The sequence below is a fragment of the Schistocerca nitens genome, unplaced genomic scaffold, assembly GCF_023898315.1.
Source record: "Schistocerca nitens isolate TAMUIC-IGC-003100 unplaced genomic scaffold, iqSchNite1.1 HiC_scaffold_468, whole genome shotgun sequence".
NCBI lineage: Eukaryota > Metazoa > Arthropoda > Insecta > Orthoptera > Acrididae > Schistocerca > Schistocerca nitens.
The window spans coordinates 4,779,707-4,798,000 of NW_026046001.1; the positions used below are offsets into that span (position 1 = coordinate 4,779,707).

The window sequence follows — 18,294 nt, forward strand, 5'->3', positions numbered from 1 at the left end:
ATATCGAAAAGTATCGATATATCGAAAAGTATCGATATATCGATAAGTATCGATATATCGATAAGTATCGATATATCGATAAGTATCGATATATCGATAAGTATCGATATATCGATAAGTATCGATATATGGAGAAGTATCGATATAACGAGAAGTATCGATATATCGAAAAGTATCAATATATCGAAAAGTATTGATATATCGATAAGTATCGATGTATCGAAAAGTATCCATATATCGAAAAGTATCAATATATCGAAAAGTATCGAAATATCGAAAAGTATCGATATATCGATAAGTATCGATATATCGAGAGGTATCGATATATCGAAAAGTATCGATATATCGAAAAGTATCGATATATCGAAAAGTATCGGTATATCGAAAAGTATCGATATATCGAAAAGTACCGATATATCGATAAGTACCGATATATCGAAAAGTACCGAAAAGATATCGAAAAGTATCGAAAAGATATCGAAAAGTAGCGATATAATATCGAAAAGTATCGAAAAGATATCGAAAAGTATCGAAAAGATATCGAAAAGTATCGAAAAGATATCGAAAAGTGTCTATATATAATGAAAAGTATCTATATATAATAAAAAGTATCGATATATAATGAAAAGTATCGATATATAATGTGAAAAGTATCGAAAAGATATCGATAAGTATCGAAAAGATATCGATAAGTATCGAAAAGATATCGATAAGTATCGAAAAGATATAGATAAGTTTCGAAAAGATATCGAAAAGTATCGAAAAGACATCGAAAAGTATCGAAAAGTTATCGAAAAGTATCGAAAAGATATCGAAAAGTATCGAAAAGTTATCGAAAAGTATCGAAAAGATATCGAAAAGTATCGAAAAGATATCGAAAAGTATCGAAAAGATATCGAAAAGTATCTATATATATCGAAAAGTATCTATATATATCGAAAAGTATCTATATATATCGAAAAGTATCTATATATAATGAAAAGTATCGATATATAATTAAAAGTATCGATATATAATGAAAAGTATCGATATATAATGATATGTCGATAAGTATCGATATATCGATAAGTATCGATATATCGAAAAGTATCGATATATCGAAAAGTATCGATATATCGTAAAGAATCGATATATCGTAAAGTATCGATATATCGAAAGGTACCGATATATCGAAAAGTACCGAAAAGATATCGAAAAGTATCGAAAAGATATCGAAAAGTACCGAAAAGATATCGAAAAGTACCGAAAAGATATCCAAAAGTACCGAAAAGATATCGAAAAGTACCGAAAAGATATCGAAAAGTACCGAAAAGATATCGAAAAGTACCGAAAAATTTTCGAAAAGTATCGAAAAGATATCGATAAGTATCGAAAAGATATCGATAAGTATTTATATATAATGAAAAGTATCTATATATAATAAAAAGTATCGATATATAATGAAAAGTATCGATATATAATGAAAAGTATCGAAAAGATATCGATAAGTATCGAAAAGATATCGATAAGTATCGAAAAGATATCGACAAGTATCGAAAAGTTATCGATAAGTATCGAAATTTTATAGATAAGTATCGAAAAGATATCGAAAAGTATCGAAAAGATATCGAAAAGTATCGAAAAGACATCGAAAAGTATCGAAAAGATATCGAAAAGATATCGAAAAGTATCGAAAAGATATCGAAAAGTACCGAAAAGATATCGAAACGTATCGAATAGTATCGATATTTATCGAAAAGTATCGATATATATCGAAAAGTATCTATATATAAGGAAAAGTATCGATATATAATGAAAAGTATCGATATATAATGAAAAGTATCGATATATAATGATAAGTATGGATATATAATGATAAGTATCGATATATAATGATAAGTATCGATATATAATAATAGGTATCGATATATAATGATAAGTATCGATATATAATGAAAGGTATCGATATATAATAAAAAGTATCGATATATAATGAAAGGTATCGATATATAATAAAAAGTATCGATATATAATGAAAAGTATCGAAAAGATATCGAAAAGTATCGAAAAGATATCGAAAAGTATCGAAAAGATATCGAAAAGTATCGAAAAGTATCGAAAAGATATCGAAAAGTATCGAAAAGATCGAAGAAAAGATATCGAAAAGTATCGTTATATCGATAAGTATCGATATATCGAAAAGTATCGATATATCGATAAGTATTGATATATCCGATATATCGATAAGTATCGATATATCGAAAAGTATCGATAAATCTATAAGTATCGATAAATCGATAAGTATCGATATAACGAAAAGTATCGATATATCGAAAAGTATCGATATATCGAAAAGTATCGATATATCTAAAAGTATCGATACATCGAAAAGTATCGATATATCGAAAAGTATCGATATATCGATAAGTATCGATAAGATATCGAAAAGTATCGATATATCGAAAAGTATCGATATATCGAAAAGTATCGATACATCGATAAGTACCGATATATCGAAAAGTATCGAAAAGATATCGATAAGTACCGAAAAGATATCGATAAGTACCGAAAAGATATCGAAAAGTATCGATATATATCGAAAAGTATCTATATATAAGGAAAAGTATCGATATATAAGCAAAAGTATCGATATATAATGAAAAGTATCGATATATAATGAAAAGTATCGATATATAATGAAAACTATCGATATATAATGAAAAGTATCGAAAAGATATCGAAAAGTATCGAAAAGATATCGAAAAGTATCGAAAAGATATCGAAAAGTATCGAAAAGATATCGAAAAGTATCGATATATCGAAAAGTATCGATATATCGATAAGTATCGATATATCGAAAAGTATCGATGTATCGAAAAGTATCGATATATCGATAAGTATCGACATATCGAAAAGTGTCGATATATCGAAAAGTATCGATATATCGAAAAGTATCGATATATCGTAAAGTATCGATATATCGAAAAGTACCGATATATCGAAAAGTACCGAAAAGATATCGAAAAGTACCGAAAAGATATCGAAAAGTACCGAAAAGATATCCAAAAGTACCGAAAAGATATCGAAAAGTACCGAAAAGGTATCGAAAAGTACCGAAAATATATCGAAAAGTATCGAAAAGATATCGAAAAGTATCGAAAAGATATCGAAAAGTATCGAAAAGATATCGAAAAGTATCGAAAAGATATCGAAAAGTATCTATATATAATGAAAAGTATCTATATATAATAAAAAGTATCGATATATAATGAAAAGTATCGATATATAATGAAAAGTATCGAAAAGATATCGATAAGTATCGAAAAGATATCGATAAGTATCGAAAAGATATCGATAAGTATCGAAAAGATATCGATAAGTATCGAAAAGATATAGATAAGTATCGAAAAGGCATCGATAAGTATCGAAAAGATATCGAAAAGTATCGAAAAGATATCGAAAAGTATCGAAAAGACATCGAAAAGTATCGAAAAGATATCGAAAAGATATCGAAAAGTATCGAAAAGATATCGAAAAGTATCGAAAAGATATCGAAAAGTATCTATATATATCGAAAAGTATCTATATATATCGAAAAGTATCTATATTTATCGAAAAGTATCTATATATAATGAAAAGTATCGATATATAATTAAAAGTATCGATATATAATGAAAAGTATCGATATATAATGATAAGTATCGATATATAATGATAAGTATCGATATATAAGTACCGAAAAGATATCGAAAAGTACCGAAAAGATATCGAAAAGTACCGAAAAGATATCGAAAAGTATCGAAAAGATATCGAAAAGTATCGAAAAGATATCGAAAAGTATCGATATATCGATAAGTATCGAAAAGATATCGAAAAGTATCGATATATCGATAAGTATCGATATATTGAAAAGTATCGATATATCGAAAAGTATCGATATAACGAAAAGTATCGATATATCGATAAGTATCGATATATCGATAAGTATCGATATATCGATAAGTATCGATATATCGATAAGTATCGATATATCGATAAGTATCGATATATCGATAAGTATCGATATATCGAAAAATATCGATATATCGTAAAGTATCGATATATCGAAAAGTATCGATATATCGATAAGTATCGATATATCGATAAGTATCGATATATCGAAAAGTATCGTTATTCGATAAGTATCGATATATCGATAAGTATCGATATATCGATAAGTACCGAAAAGATATCGAAAAGTACCGAAAAGATATCGAAAAGTACCGAAAAGATATCGAAAAGTACCGAAAAGATATCGAAAAGTACCGAAAAGATATCAAAAAGTACCGAAAAGATATCGAAAAGTACCGAAAAGATATCGAAAAGTACCGAAAAGATTTCGAAAAGTACCGAAAAGATATCGAAAAGTACCGAAAAGATATCGAAAAGTACCGAAAATATATCGAAAAGTACCGAAAAGATATCGAAAAGTACCGAAAAGATATCGAAAAGTACCGAAAAGATATCGAAAAGTACCGAAAAGATATCGAAAAGTACCGAAAAGATATCGACAAGTACCGAAAAGATATCGAAAAGTACCGAAAAGATATCGAAAAGTATCGAAAAGATATCGAAAAGTATCGTTAAGATATCGAAAAGTATCGTAAAGATATCGAAAAGTATCGAAAAGATATCGAAAAGTATCAATGTATCGATAAGTATCGATATATCGATAAGTATCGATATATCGAAAAGTATCGATATATCGATAAGTATCGATATATCGAAAAGTATCGATATATCGAAATGTATCGATATATCGAAAAGTATCGATATATCGATAAGGATCGATATATCGAAAAGTATCGATATATCGATAAGTATCCATATATCAATAAGTATCGATATATCGAAATATCGATTTATATATATATATATATCGATATATCGATAAGTATAAGTAAATATCGAAAAGTATCGATATATCGATAAGTATCGATATATCGAAAAGTATCGATATATCGAAAAGTATCGATATATCGATAAGTATCGATATATCGATAAGTATCGATATATCGATAAGTATCGATATATCGATAAGTATCGATATATCGATAAGTATCGATATATCGATAAGTATCGATATATGGAGAAGTATCGATATAACGAGAAGTATCGATATATCGAAAAGTATCAATATATCGAATAGTATTGATATATCGATAAGTATCGATGTATCGAAAAGTATCCATCGATAAGTATCGATAAGTATCGATATATCGATAAGTATCGATGTATCGAAAAGTATCGATATATCGAAAAGTATCGATGTATCGAAAAGTATCGATATATCGAAAAGTATCGATATATCGAAAAGTATCGATATATCGAAAAGTATCGATATATCGAAAAGTACCGATATATCGATAAGTACCGATATATCGAAAAGTACCGAAAAGATATCGAAAAGTATCGAAAAGATATCGAAAAGTATCGAAAAGATATCGAAAAGTAGCGAAATAATATCGAAAAGTATCGAAAAGATATCGAAAAGTATCGAAAAGATATCGAAAAGTATCGAAAAGATATCGAAAAGTGTCTATATATAATGAAAAGTATCTATATATAATAAAAAGTATCGATATATAATGAAAAGTATCGATATATAATGTGAAAAGTATCGAAAAGATATCGATAAGTATCGAAAAGATATCGATAAGTATCGAAAAGATATCGATAAGTATCGAAAAGATATCGATAAGTATCGAAAAGATATAGATAAGTTTCAAAAAGATATCGAAAAGTATCGAAAAGACATCGAAAAGTATCGAAAAGTTATCGAAAAGTATCGAAAAGTTATCGAAAAGTATCGAAAAGGTATCGAAAAGTATCGAAAAGATATCGAAAAGTATCGAAAAGATATCGAAAAGTATCGAAAAGATATCGAAAAGTATCTATATATATCGAAAAGTATCTATATATATCGAAAAGTATATATATATATCGAAAAGTATCTATATATAATGAAAAGTATCGATATATAATTAAAAGTATCGATATATAATTAAAAGTATCGATATATAATGATAAGTATCGATATATAAGTACCGAAAAGATATCGAAAAGTACCGAAAAGATATCGAAAAGTACCGAAAAGATATCGAAAAGTATCGAAAAGATATCGAAAAGTATCGAAAATATATCGAAAAGTATCGAAAAGATATCAAAAAGTATCGATATATCGATAAGTATCGAAAAGATATCGAAAAGTATCGATATATCGATAAGTATCGATATATCGAAAAGTATCGATATATCGAAAAGTATCGATATAACGAAAAGTATCGATATATCGAAAAGTATCGATATATCGATAAGTATCGATATATCGAAAAGTATCGATATATCGATAAGTATCGATATATCGAAAAGTATCGATATATCGATAAGTATCCATATATCGATAAGTATCGATATATCGATAAGTATCGATATATCGATCGATAAGTATCGATATATCGAAAAGTATCGATATATCGATAAGTATCCATATATCAATAAGTATCGATATATCGATATATCGATAAGTATCGATAAATCGATAAGTATCGATATATCGAAAAGTATCGATATATCGAAAAGTATCGATATATCGATAAGTATCGATATATCGATAAGTATCGATATATCGATAAGTATCGATTTATCGAAAAGTATCGATATATCGAAAAGTATCGATATATCGAGAAGTATCGATTTATGGAAAAGTATCGATATATAGAAAAGTATCGATATATCGAAAAGTATCGATATATCCGATATATCGATAAGAATCGATACATCGAAAACTATCGATATATCGATAAGTATCGATATATCGAAAAGTATCGGTATTTCGAAAAGTATCGATATATCGAAAAGTATCGATATATCGATAAGTATCGATAAGATATCGAAAAGTACCGATAAGATATCGAAAAGTACCGAAAAGATATCGAAAAGTATCGATATATATCGAATAGTATCGATATATATCGAAAAGTATTGATATATATCGAAAAGTATCTATATATAAGGAAAAGTATCGATATATAAGGAAAACTATCGATATATAATGAAAAGTATCGATATATAATGAAAAGTATCGATATATAATGATAAGTATGGATATATAATGATAAGTATCGATATATAATGATAAGTATCGATATATAATGATAAGTATCGATATATAAAGATAAGTATCGATATATAATAAAATGTATCGATATATAATGAAAAGTATCGAAAAGATATCGAAAAGTATCGAAAAGATATCGAAAAGTATCGAAAAGATATCGAAAAGTATCATAAAGATCGAAAAGTATCGAAAAGATATCGAAAAGTATCGATATATCGAAAAGTATCGATATATCGAAAAGTATCGATATATCGATAAGTATCGATATATCCGATATATCGATAAGTATCGATATATCGAAAACTATCGATATATCGAAAAGTATTGATATATCGAAAAGTATCGATATATCGAAAAGTATCGATATATCGAAAAGTATCGATATATCGGTAAGTATCGATATATCGATAAGTATCGATATATCGAAAAGTATCGATATATCGAAAAGTATCGATATATCGATAAGTATCGATATATCGATAAGTATCGATATATCGAAAAGTATCGATATATCGATAAGTATCGATATATCGCAAAGTATCGGTATATCGATAAGTATCGGTATATCGATAAGTATCGATACATCGATAAGTATCGATATGTCGATAAGTATCTATATATCGATAAGTACAGAAAAGGTATCGAAAAGTACCGAAAAGATATCGAAAAGTACCGGAAAGATATCGAAAAGTACCGAAAAGATATCGAAAAGTACCGAAAAGATATCGAAAAGTATCGAAAAGATATCGAAAAGTATCGAAAAGATATCGAAAAGTATCGAAATGATATCGAAAAGTATCGAAAAGATATCGAAATGTATCGATATATCGAATAGTATCGATATATCGAATAGTATCATTATATCGATAAGTATCGATTTATCGAAAAGTACCGATATATCGAAAAGTACCGATATATCGATAAGTATCGATTATCGTTAATTATCGATAAGTATCGATATATCGATATGTATCGATATTTCGATAAGTATCGATATATCGATAAGTATCCATATATCGATAAGTATCGATATATCGATAAGTATCGATATATCGATCGATAAGTATCGATACATCGAAAAGTATCGATATATCGATAAGTATCGATAAATCGAAAAGTATCGATGTATCGAAAAGTATCGATATATCGATAAGTATCGATATATCGAAAAGTATCGATATATCGAGAAGTATCGATATATCGATAATAATCGATATATCGATAAGTATCGATATATCGATAAGTATCGATATATCGATAAGTATCCATATATCGATAAGTATCGATATATCGATAAGTATCGATATATCGATCGATAAGTATCGATACATCGAAAAGTATCGATATATCGATAAGTATCGATAAATCGAAAAGTATCGATGTATCGAAAAGTATCGATATATCGATAAGTATCGATATATCGAAAAGTATCGATATATCGAGAAGTATCGATATATCGATAATAATCGATATATCGATAAGTATCGATATATCGATAAGTATCGATATATCGATAAGTATCGATTTATCGATAAGTATCGATATATCGATAAGTATCGATATATCGAAAAATATCGATATATCGTAAAGTATCGATATATCGAAAAGTATCGATATATCGATAAGTATCGATATATCGATAAGTATCGATGTATCGAAAAGTATCGATATATCGATAAGTATCGATATATCGATAAGTATCGATATATCGATAAGTATCGATATATCGATAAGTACCGAAAAGATATCGAAAAGTACCGAAAAGATATCGAAAAGTACCGAAAAGATATCGAAAAGTACCGAAAAGATATCGAAAAGTACCGAAAAGATATCAAAAAGTACCGAAAAGATATCGAAAAGTACCGAAAAGATATCGAAAAGTACCGAAAAGATTTCGAAAAGTACCGAAAAGATATCGAAAAGTACCGAAAAGATATCGAAAAGTACCGAAAATATATCGAAAAGTACCGAAAAGATATCGAAAAGTACCGAAAAGATATCGAAAAGTACCGAAAAGATATCGAAAAGTACCGAAAAGATATCGAAAAGTACCGAAAAGATATCGAAAAGTACCGAAAAGATATCGACAAGTACCGAAAAGATATCGAAAAGTACCGAAAAGATATCGAAAAGTATCGAAAAGATATCGAAAAGTATCGTTAAGATATCGAAAAGTATCGTAAAGATATCGAAAAGTATCGAAAAGATATCGAAAAGTATCAATGTATCGATAAGTATCGATATATCGATAAGTATCGATATATCGAAAAGTATCGATATATCGATAAGTATCGATATATCGAAAAGTATCGATATATCGAAAAGTATCGATATATCGAAAAGTATCGATATATCGATAAGGATCGATATATCGAAAAGTATCGATATATCGATAAGTATCCATATATCAATAAGTATCGATATATCGAAATATCGATTTATATATATATATATCGATATATCGATAAGTATAAGTATATATCGATAAGTATCGATATATCGATAAGTATCGATATATCGAAAAGTATCGATATATCGAAAAGTATCGATATATCGAAAAGTATCGATATATCGATAAGTATCGATATATCGATAAGTATCGATATATCGATAAGTATCGATATAACGATAAGTATCGATATATCGATAAGTATCGATATATGGAGAAGTATCGATATAACGAGAAGTATCGATATATCGAAAAGTATCAATATATCGAAAAGTATTGATATATCGATAAGTATCGATGTATCGAAAAGTATCCATATATCGAAAAGTATCAATATATCGAAAAGTATCGAAATATCGAAAAGTATCGATATATCGATAAGTATCGATATATCGAGAGGTATCGATATATCGAAAAGTATCGATATATCGAAAAGTATCGATATATCGAAAAGTATCGGTATATCGAAAAGTATCGATATATCGAAAAGTACCGATATATCGATAAGTACCGATATATCGAAAAGTACCGAAAAGATATCGAAAAGTATCGAAAAGATATCGAAAAGTAGCGATATAATATCGAAAAGTATCGAAAAGATATCGAAAAGTATCGAAAAGATATCGAAAAGTATCGAAAAGATATCGAAAAGTGTCTATATATAATGAAAAGTATCTATATATAATAAAAAGTATCGATATATAATGAAAAGTATCGATATATAATGTGAAAAGTATCGAAAAGATATCGATAAGTATCGAAAAGATATCGATAAGTATCGAAAAGATATCGATAAGTATCGAAAAGATATAGATAAGTTTCGAAAAGATATCGAAAAGTATCGAAAAGACATCGAAAAGTATCGAAAAGTTATCGAAAAGTATCGAAAAGATATCGAAAAGTATCGAAAAGTTATCGAAAAGTATCGAAAAGATATCGAAAAGTATCGAAAAGATATCGAAAAGTATCTATATATATCGAAAAGTATCTATATATATCGAAAAGTATCTATATATATCGAAAAGTATCTATATATAATGAAAAGTATCGATATATAATTAAAAGTATCGATATATAATGAAAAGTATCGATATATAATGATAAGTATCGATATATAATGATAAGTATCGATATATAAGTACCGAAAAGATATCGAAAAGTACCGAAAAGATATCGAAAAGTACCGAAAAGATATCGAAAAGTATCGAAAAGATATCGAAAAGTATCGAAAAGATATCGAAAAGTATCGAAAAGATATCAAAAAGTATCGATATATCGATAAGTATCGAAAAGATATCGAAAAGTATCGATATATCGATAAGTATCGATAATTCGAAAAGTATCGATATATCGAAAACTATAGATATAACGAAAAGTATCGATATATCGAAAAGTATCGATATATCGAAAAGTATCGATATATCGATAAGTATCGATATATCGATAAGTATCGATATATCGATAAGTATCGATATATCGATAAGTATCGATATATCGATAAGTATAGATATATCGATAAGTATCGATATATCGAAAAGTATCGATATATCGATAAGGATCGATATATCGAAAAGTATCGATATATCGATAAGTATCCATATATCAATAAGTATCGATATATCGAAATATCGATTTATATATATATATATCGATATATCGATAAGTATAAGTATATATCGATAAGTATCGATATATCGATAAGTATCGATATATCGAAAAGTATCGATATATCGAAAAGTATCGATATATCGAAAAGTATCGATATATCGATAAGTATCGATATATCGATAAGTATCGATATATCGATAAGTATCGATATAACGATAAGTATCGATATATCGATAAGTATCGATATATGGAGAAGTATCGATATAACGAGAAGTATCGATATATCGAAAAGTATCAATATATCGAAAAGTATTGATATATCGATAAGTATCGATGTATCGAAAAGTATCCATATATCGAAAAGTATCAATATATCGAAAAGTATCGAAATATCGAAAAGTATCGATATATCGATAAGTATCGATATATCGAGAGGTATCGATATATCGAAAAGTATCGATATATCGAAAAGTATCGATATATCGAAAAGTATCGGTATATCGAAAAGTATCGATATATCGAAAAGTACCGATATATCGATAAGTACCGATATATCGAAAAGTACCGAAAAGATATCGAAAAGTATCGAAAAGATATCGAAAAGTAGCGATATAATATCGAAAAGTATCGAAAAGATATCGAAAAGTATCGAAAAGATATCGAAAAGTATCGAAAAGATATCGAAAAGTGTCTATATATAATGAAAAGTATCTATATATAATAAAAAGTATCGATATATAATGAAAAGTATCGATATATAATGTGAAAAGTATCGAAAAGATATCGATAAGTATCGAAAAGATATCGATAAGTATCGAAAAGATATCGATAAGTATCGAAAAGATATAGATAAGTTTCGAAAAGATATCGAAAAGTATCGAAAAGACATCGAAAAGTATCGAAAAGTTATCGAAAAGTATCGAAAAGATATCGAAAAGTATCGAAAAGTTATCGAAAAGTATCGAAAAGATATCGAAAAGTATCGAAAAGATATCGAAAAGTATCTATATATATCGAAAAGTATCTATATATATCGAAAAGTATCTATATATATCGAAAAGTATCTATATATAATGAAAAGTATCGATATATAATTAAAAGTATCGATATATAATGAAAAGTATCGATATATAATGATAAGTATCGATATATAATGATAAGTATCGATATATAAGTACCGAAAAGATATCGAAAAGTACCGAAAAGATATCGAAAAGTACCGAAAAGATATCGAAAAGTATCGAAAAGATATCGAAAAGTATCGAAAAGATATCGAAAAGTATCGAAAAGATATCAAAAAGTATCGATATATCGATAAGTATCGAAAAGATATCGAAAAGTATCGATATATCGATAAGTATCGATGATTCGAAAAGTATCGATATATCGAAAACTATAGATATAACGAAAAGTATCGATATATCGAAAAGTATCGATATATCGAAAAGTATCGATATATCGATAAGTATCGATATATCGATAAGTATCGATATATCGATAAGTATCGATATATCGATAAGTATCGATATATCGATAAGTATAGATATATCGATAAGTATCGATATATCGATAAGTATCGATATATCGCAAAGTATCGATATATCGATAAGTATCGATATATCGGTAAGTACAGAAAAGATATCGAAAAGTACCGAAAAGATATCGATAAGTACCGGAATGATATCGAAAAGTACCGAAAAGATATCGAAAAGTACCGAAAAGATATCGAAAAGTACCGAAAAGATATCGAAAAGTACCGAAAAGATATCGAAAAGTACCGAAAAGATTTCGAAAAGTACCGAAAAGATATCGAAAAGTACCGAAAAGATATCGAAAAGTACCGAAAAGATATCGAAAATTACCGTAAAGATATCGAAAAGTACCGAAAAGATATCGAAAAGTACCGAAAAGATATCGAAAAGTACCGAAAAGATATCGACAAGTACCGAAAAGATATCGACAAGTACCGAAAAGATATCGACAAGTACCGAAAAGATATCGAAAAGTACCGAAAAGATATCGAAAAGTATCGAAAAGATATCGAAAAGTATTGAAAAGATATCGAAAAGTATCGCAAAGATATCGAAAAGTATCGAAAAGATATCGAAAAGTATCGATATATCGATAAGTATCGATATATCGAAAAGTATCGAAAAGATATCGAAAAGTATCGATATATCGAAAAGTATCAATATGTCGAAAAGTATCGATATATCGATAAGTATCGATATATCGATAAGTATCGATATATCGAAAAGTATCGATATATCGATAAGTATCGATATATCGATAAGTATCGATATATCGAAAAGTATCGATATATCGATAAGTATCGATATATCGATAAGTATCGATATATCGAGAAGTATCGAAATATCGAAAAGTATCGATATATCGATAAGTATGGATATATCGAATAGTATCGATATATCGAAAAGTATCGATATATCGATAAGTATCCATGTATCGATAAGTATCTATATATCGATATATCGATAAGTATCGATATATCGATAAGTACCGATATATCGATAAGTATCGATAAGTATCGATATATCGATAAGTATCGATGTATCGAAAAGTATCGATATATCGAAAAGTATCGATGTATCGAAAAGTATCGATATATCGAAAAGTATCGATATATCGAAAAGTATCGATATATCGAAAAGTATCGATATATCGAAAAGTACCGATATATCGATAAGTACCGATATATCGAAAAGTACCGAAAAGATATCGAAAAGTATCGAAAAGATATCGAAAAGTATCGATATATCGAAAAGTATCAATATGTCGATAAGTATCGATATATCGATAAGTATCGATATATCGATAAGTATCGATATATCGAAAAGTATCGATATATCGATAAGTATCGATATATCGATAAGTATCGATCTATCGAAAAGTATCGTTATATCGATAAGTATCGAAAAGATATCGAAAAGTATCGAAAAGATCGAAAAGTATCGAAAAGATATCGCAAAGTATCGATATATCGATAAGTATCGATATATCGAAAAGTATCGATATATCGATAAGTATCGATATGTCGATAAGTATCGATATATCGATAAGTATCGATATATCGAAAAGTATCGATATATCGAAAAGTATCGATATATCGTAAAGAATCGATATATCGTAAAGTATCGATATATCGAAAGGTACCGATATATCGAAAAGTACCGAAAAGATATCGAAAAGTATCGAAAAGATATCGAAAAGTACCGAAAAGATATCGAAAAGTACCGAAAAGATATCCAAAAGTACCGAAAAGATATCGAAAAGTACCGAAAAGATATCGAAAAGTACCGAAAAGATATCGAAAAGTACCGAAAAATTTTCGAAAAGTATCGAAAAGATATCGATAAGTATCGAAAAGATATCGATAAGTATTTATATATAATGAAAAGTATCTATATATAATAAAAAGTATCGATATATAATGAAAAGTATCGATATATAATGAAAAGTATCGAAAAGATATCGATAAGTATCGAAAAGATATCGATAAGTATCGAAAAGATATCGACAAGTATCGAAAAGTTATCGATAAGTATCGAAATTTTATAGATAAGTATCGAAAAGATATCGAAAAGTATCGAAAAGATATCGAAAAGTATCGAAAAGACATCGAAAAGTATCGAAAAGATATCGAAAAGATATCGAAAAGTATCGAAAAGATATCGAAAAGTACCGAAAAGATATCGAAACGTATCGAATAGTATCGATATTTATCGAAAAGTATCGATATATATCGAAAAGTATCTATATATAAGGAAAAGTATCGATATATAATGAAAAGTATCGATATATAATGAAAAGTATCGATATATAATGATAAGTATGGATATATAATGATAAGTATCGATATATAATGATAAGTATCGATATATAATAATAGGTATCGATATATAATGATAAGTATCGATATATAATGAAAGGTATCGATATATAATAAAAAGTATCGATATATAATGAAAGGTATCGATATATAATAAAAAGTATCGATATATAATGAAAAGTATCGAAAAGATATCGAAAAGTATCGAAAAGATATCGAAAAGTATCGAAAAGATATCGAAAAGTATCGAAAAGTATCGAAAAGATATCGAAAAGTATCGAAAAGATCGAAGAAAAGATATCGAAAAGTATCGTTATATCGATAAGTATCGATATATCGAAAAGTATCGATATATCGATAAGTATTGATATATCCGATATATCGATAAGTATCGATATATCGAAAAGTATCGATAAATCTATAAGTATCGATAAATCGATAAGTATCGATATAACGAAAAGTATCGATATATCGAAAAGTATCGATATATCGAAAAGTATCGATATATCTAAAAGTATCGATACATCGAAAAGTATCGATATATCGAAAAGTATCGATATATCGATAAGTATCGATAAGATATCGAAAAGTATCGATATATCGAAAAGTATCGATATATCGAAAAGTACCGATACATCGATAAGTACCGATATATCGAAAAGTATCGAAAAGATATCGATAAGTACCGAAAAGATATCGATAAGTACCGAAAAGATATCGAAAAGTATCGATATATATCGAAAAGTATCTATATATAAGGAAAAGTATCGATATATAAGCAAAAGTATCGATATATAATGAAAAGTATCGATATATAATGAAAAGTATCGATATATAATGAAAACTATCGATATATAATGAAAAGTATCGAAAAGATATCGAAAAGTATCGAAAAGATATCGAAAAGTATCGAAAAGATATCGAAAAGTATCGAAAAGATATCGAAAAGTATCGATATATCGAAAAGTATCGATATATCGATAAGTATCGATATATCGAAAAGTATCGATATATCGAAAAGTATCGATATATCGATAAGTATCGACATATCGAAAAGTGTCGATATATCGAAAAGTATCGATATATCGAAAAGTATCGATATATCGTAAAGTATCGATATATCGAAAAGTACCGATATATCGAAAAGTACCGAAAAGATATCGAAAAGTACCGAAAAGATATCGAAAAGTACCGAAAAGATATCCAAAAGTACCGAAAAGATATCGAAAAGTACCGAAAAGGTATCGAAAAGTACCGAAAATATATCGAAAAGTATCGAAAAGATATCGAAAAGTATCGAAAAGATATCGAAAAGTATCGAAAAGATATCGAAAAGTATCGAGAAGATATCAAAAAGTATCGATATATCGATAAGTATCGAAAAGATATCGAAAAGTATCGATATATCGATAAGTATCGATATATCGAAAAGTATCGATATATCGAAAAGTATCGATATAACGAAAAGTATCGATATATCGAAAAGTATCGATATATCGATAAGTATCGATATATCGAAAAGTATCGATATATCGATAAGTATCGATATATCGAAAAGTATCGATATATCGATAAGTATCCATATATCGATAAGTATCGATATATCGATAAGTATAGATATATCGATCGATAAGTATCGATACATCGAAAAGTATCGATATATCGATAAGTATCGATAAATCGAAAAGTATCGATGTATCGAGAAGTATCGATATATCGATAAGTATCGATATATCGAAAAGTATCGATATATCGAGAAGTATCGATATATCGATAATAATCGATATATCGATAAGTATCGATATATCGATAAGTATCGATATATCGATAAGTATCCATATATCGATAAGTATCGATATATCGATAAGTATCGATATATCGATCGATAAGTATCGATACATCGAAAAGTATCGATATACCGATAAGTATCGATAAATCGAAAAGTATCGATGTATCGAAAAGTATCGATATATCGATAAGTATCGATATATCGAAAAGTATCGATATATCGAGAAGTATCGATATATCGATAATAATCGATATATCGATAAGTATCGATATATCGATAAGTATCGATATATCGATAAGTATCGATTTATCGATAAGTATCGATATATCGATAAGTATCGATATATCGAAAAATATCGATATATCGTAAAGTATCGATATATCGAAAAGTATCGATATATCGATAAGTATCGATATATCGATAAGTATCGATGTATCGAAAAGTATCGATATATCGATAAGTATCGATATATCGATAAGTATCGATATATCGATAAGTATCGATATATCGATAAGTACCGAAAAGATATTGAAAAGTACCGAAAAGATATCGAAAAGTACCGAAAAGATATCGAAAAGTACCGAAAAGATATCGAAAAGTACCGAAAAGATATCAAAAAGTACCGAAAAGATATCGAAAAGTACCGAAAAGATATCGAAAAGTACCGAAAAGATTTCGAAAAGTACCGAAAAGATATCGAAAAGTACCGAAAAGATATCGAAAAGTACCGAAAAGATATCGAAAAGTACCGAAAAGATATCGAAAAGTACCGAAAAGATATCGAAAAGTACCGAAAAGATATCGAAAAGTACCGAAAAGATATCGACAAGTACCGAAAAGATATCGAAAAGTACCGAAAAGATATCGAAAAGTATCGAAAAGATATCGAAAAGTATCGTTAAGATATCGAAAAGTATCGTAAAGATATCGAAAAGTATCGAAAAGATATCGAAAAGTATCAATGTATCGATAAGTATCGATATATCGATAAGTATCGATATATCGAAAAGTATCGATATATCGATAAGTATCGATATATCGAAAAGTATCGATATATCGAAAAGTATCGATATATCGAAAAGTATCGATATATCGATAAGGATCGATATATCGAAAAGTATCGATATATCGATAAGTATCCATATATCAATAAGTATCGATATATCGAAATATCGATTTATATATATATATATCGATATATCGATAAGTATAAGTATATATCGATAAGTATCGATATATCGATAAGTATCGATATATCGAAAAGTATCGATATATCGAAAAGTATCGATATATCGAAAAGTATCGATATATCGATAAGTATCGATATATCGATAAGTATCGATATATCGATAAGTATCGATATATCGATAAGTATCGATATATCGATAAGTATCGATATATGGAGAAGTATCGATATAACGAGAAGTATCGATATATCGAAAAGTATCAATATATCGAAA

General features: G+C 27.8%; 4 protein-coding genes across 4 annotated transcripts; all 4 read left to right on the forward strand.

Moving 5' to 3' along the window:
• Positions 1–214: 214 nt before the first annotated feature.
• Positions 215–4,605, forward strand: LOC126232293 (repetitive organellar protein-like). The gene is made up of 8 exons (XM_049942578.1): positions 215–280; positions 652–902; positions 1,159–1,406; positions 1,448–1,687; positions 2,000–2,145; positions 3,007–3,214; positions 3,256–3,557; positions 4,219–4,605. The coding sequence occupies exons 1-8, from the start codon at positions 215–217 to the stop codon at positions 4,603–4,605; spliced, it is 1,848 nt and encodes a 615-aa protein (XP_049798535.1).
• Positions 4,606–5,190: 585 nt separating this feature from the next.
• Positions 5,191–9,301, forward strand: LOC126232294 (golgin subfamily A member 6-like protein 7). The gene is made up of 6 exons (XM_049942579.1): positions 5,191–5,202; positions 5,637–5,928; positions 6,050–6,206; positions 7,241–7,396; positions 7,777–7,912; positions 8,894–9,301. Exons 1-6 carry the CDS (start codon positions 5,191–5,193, stop codon positions 9,299–9,301), a joined length of 1,161 nt encoding a protein of 386 aa, XP_049798536.1.
• A 2,227-nt stretch (positions 9,302–11,528) lies between these two features.
• Positions 11,529–14,926, forward strand: LOC126232295 (structural maintenance of chromosomes protein 2-like). The gene is made up of 6 exons (XM_049942580.1): positions 11,529–11,594; positions 11,966–12,215; positions 12,357–12,552; positions 12,829–13,242; positions 14,366–14,613; positions 14,655–14,926. The coding sequence occupies exons 1-6, from the start codon at positions 11,529–11,531 to the stop codon at positions 14,924–14,926; spliced, it is 1,446 nt and encodes a 481-aa protein (XP_049798537.1).
• Positions 14,927–15,218: 292 nt separating this feature from the next.
• Positions 15,219–17,736, forward strand: LOC126232297 (histone-lysine N-methyltransferase, H3 lysine-79 specific-like). Its single transcript, XM_049942581.1, has 3 exons — positions 15,219–15,406; positions 16,224–16,401; positions 17,371–17,736. Exons 1-3 carry the CDS (start codon positions 15,219–15,221, stop codon positions 17,734–17,736), a joined length of 732 nt encoding a protein of 243 aa, XP_049798538.1.
• The last annotated feature ends 558 nt before the right edge of the window (positions 17,737–18,294 follow it).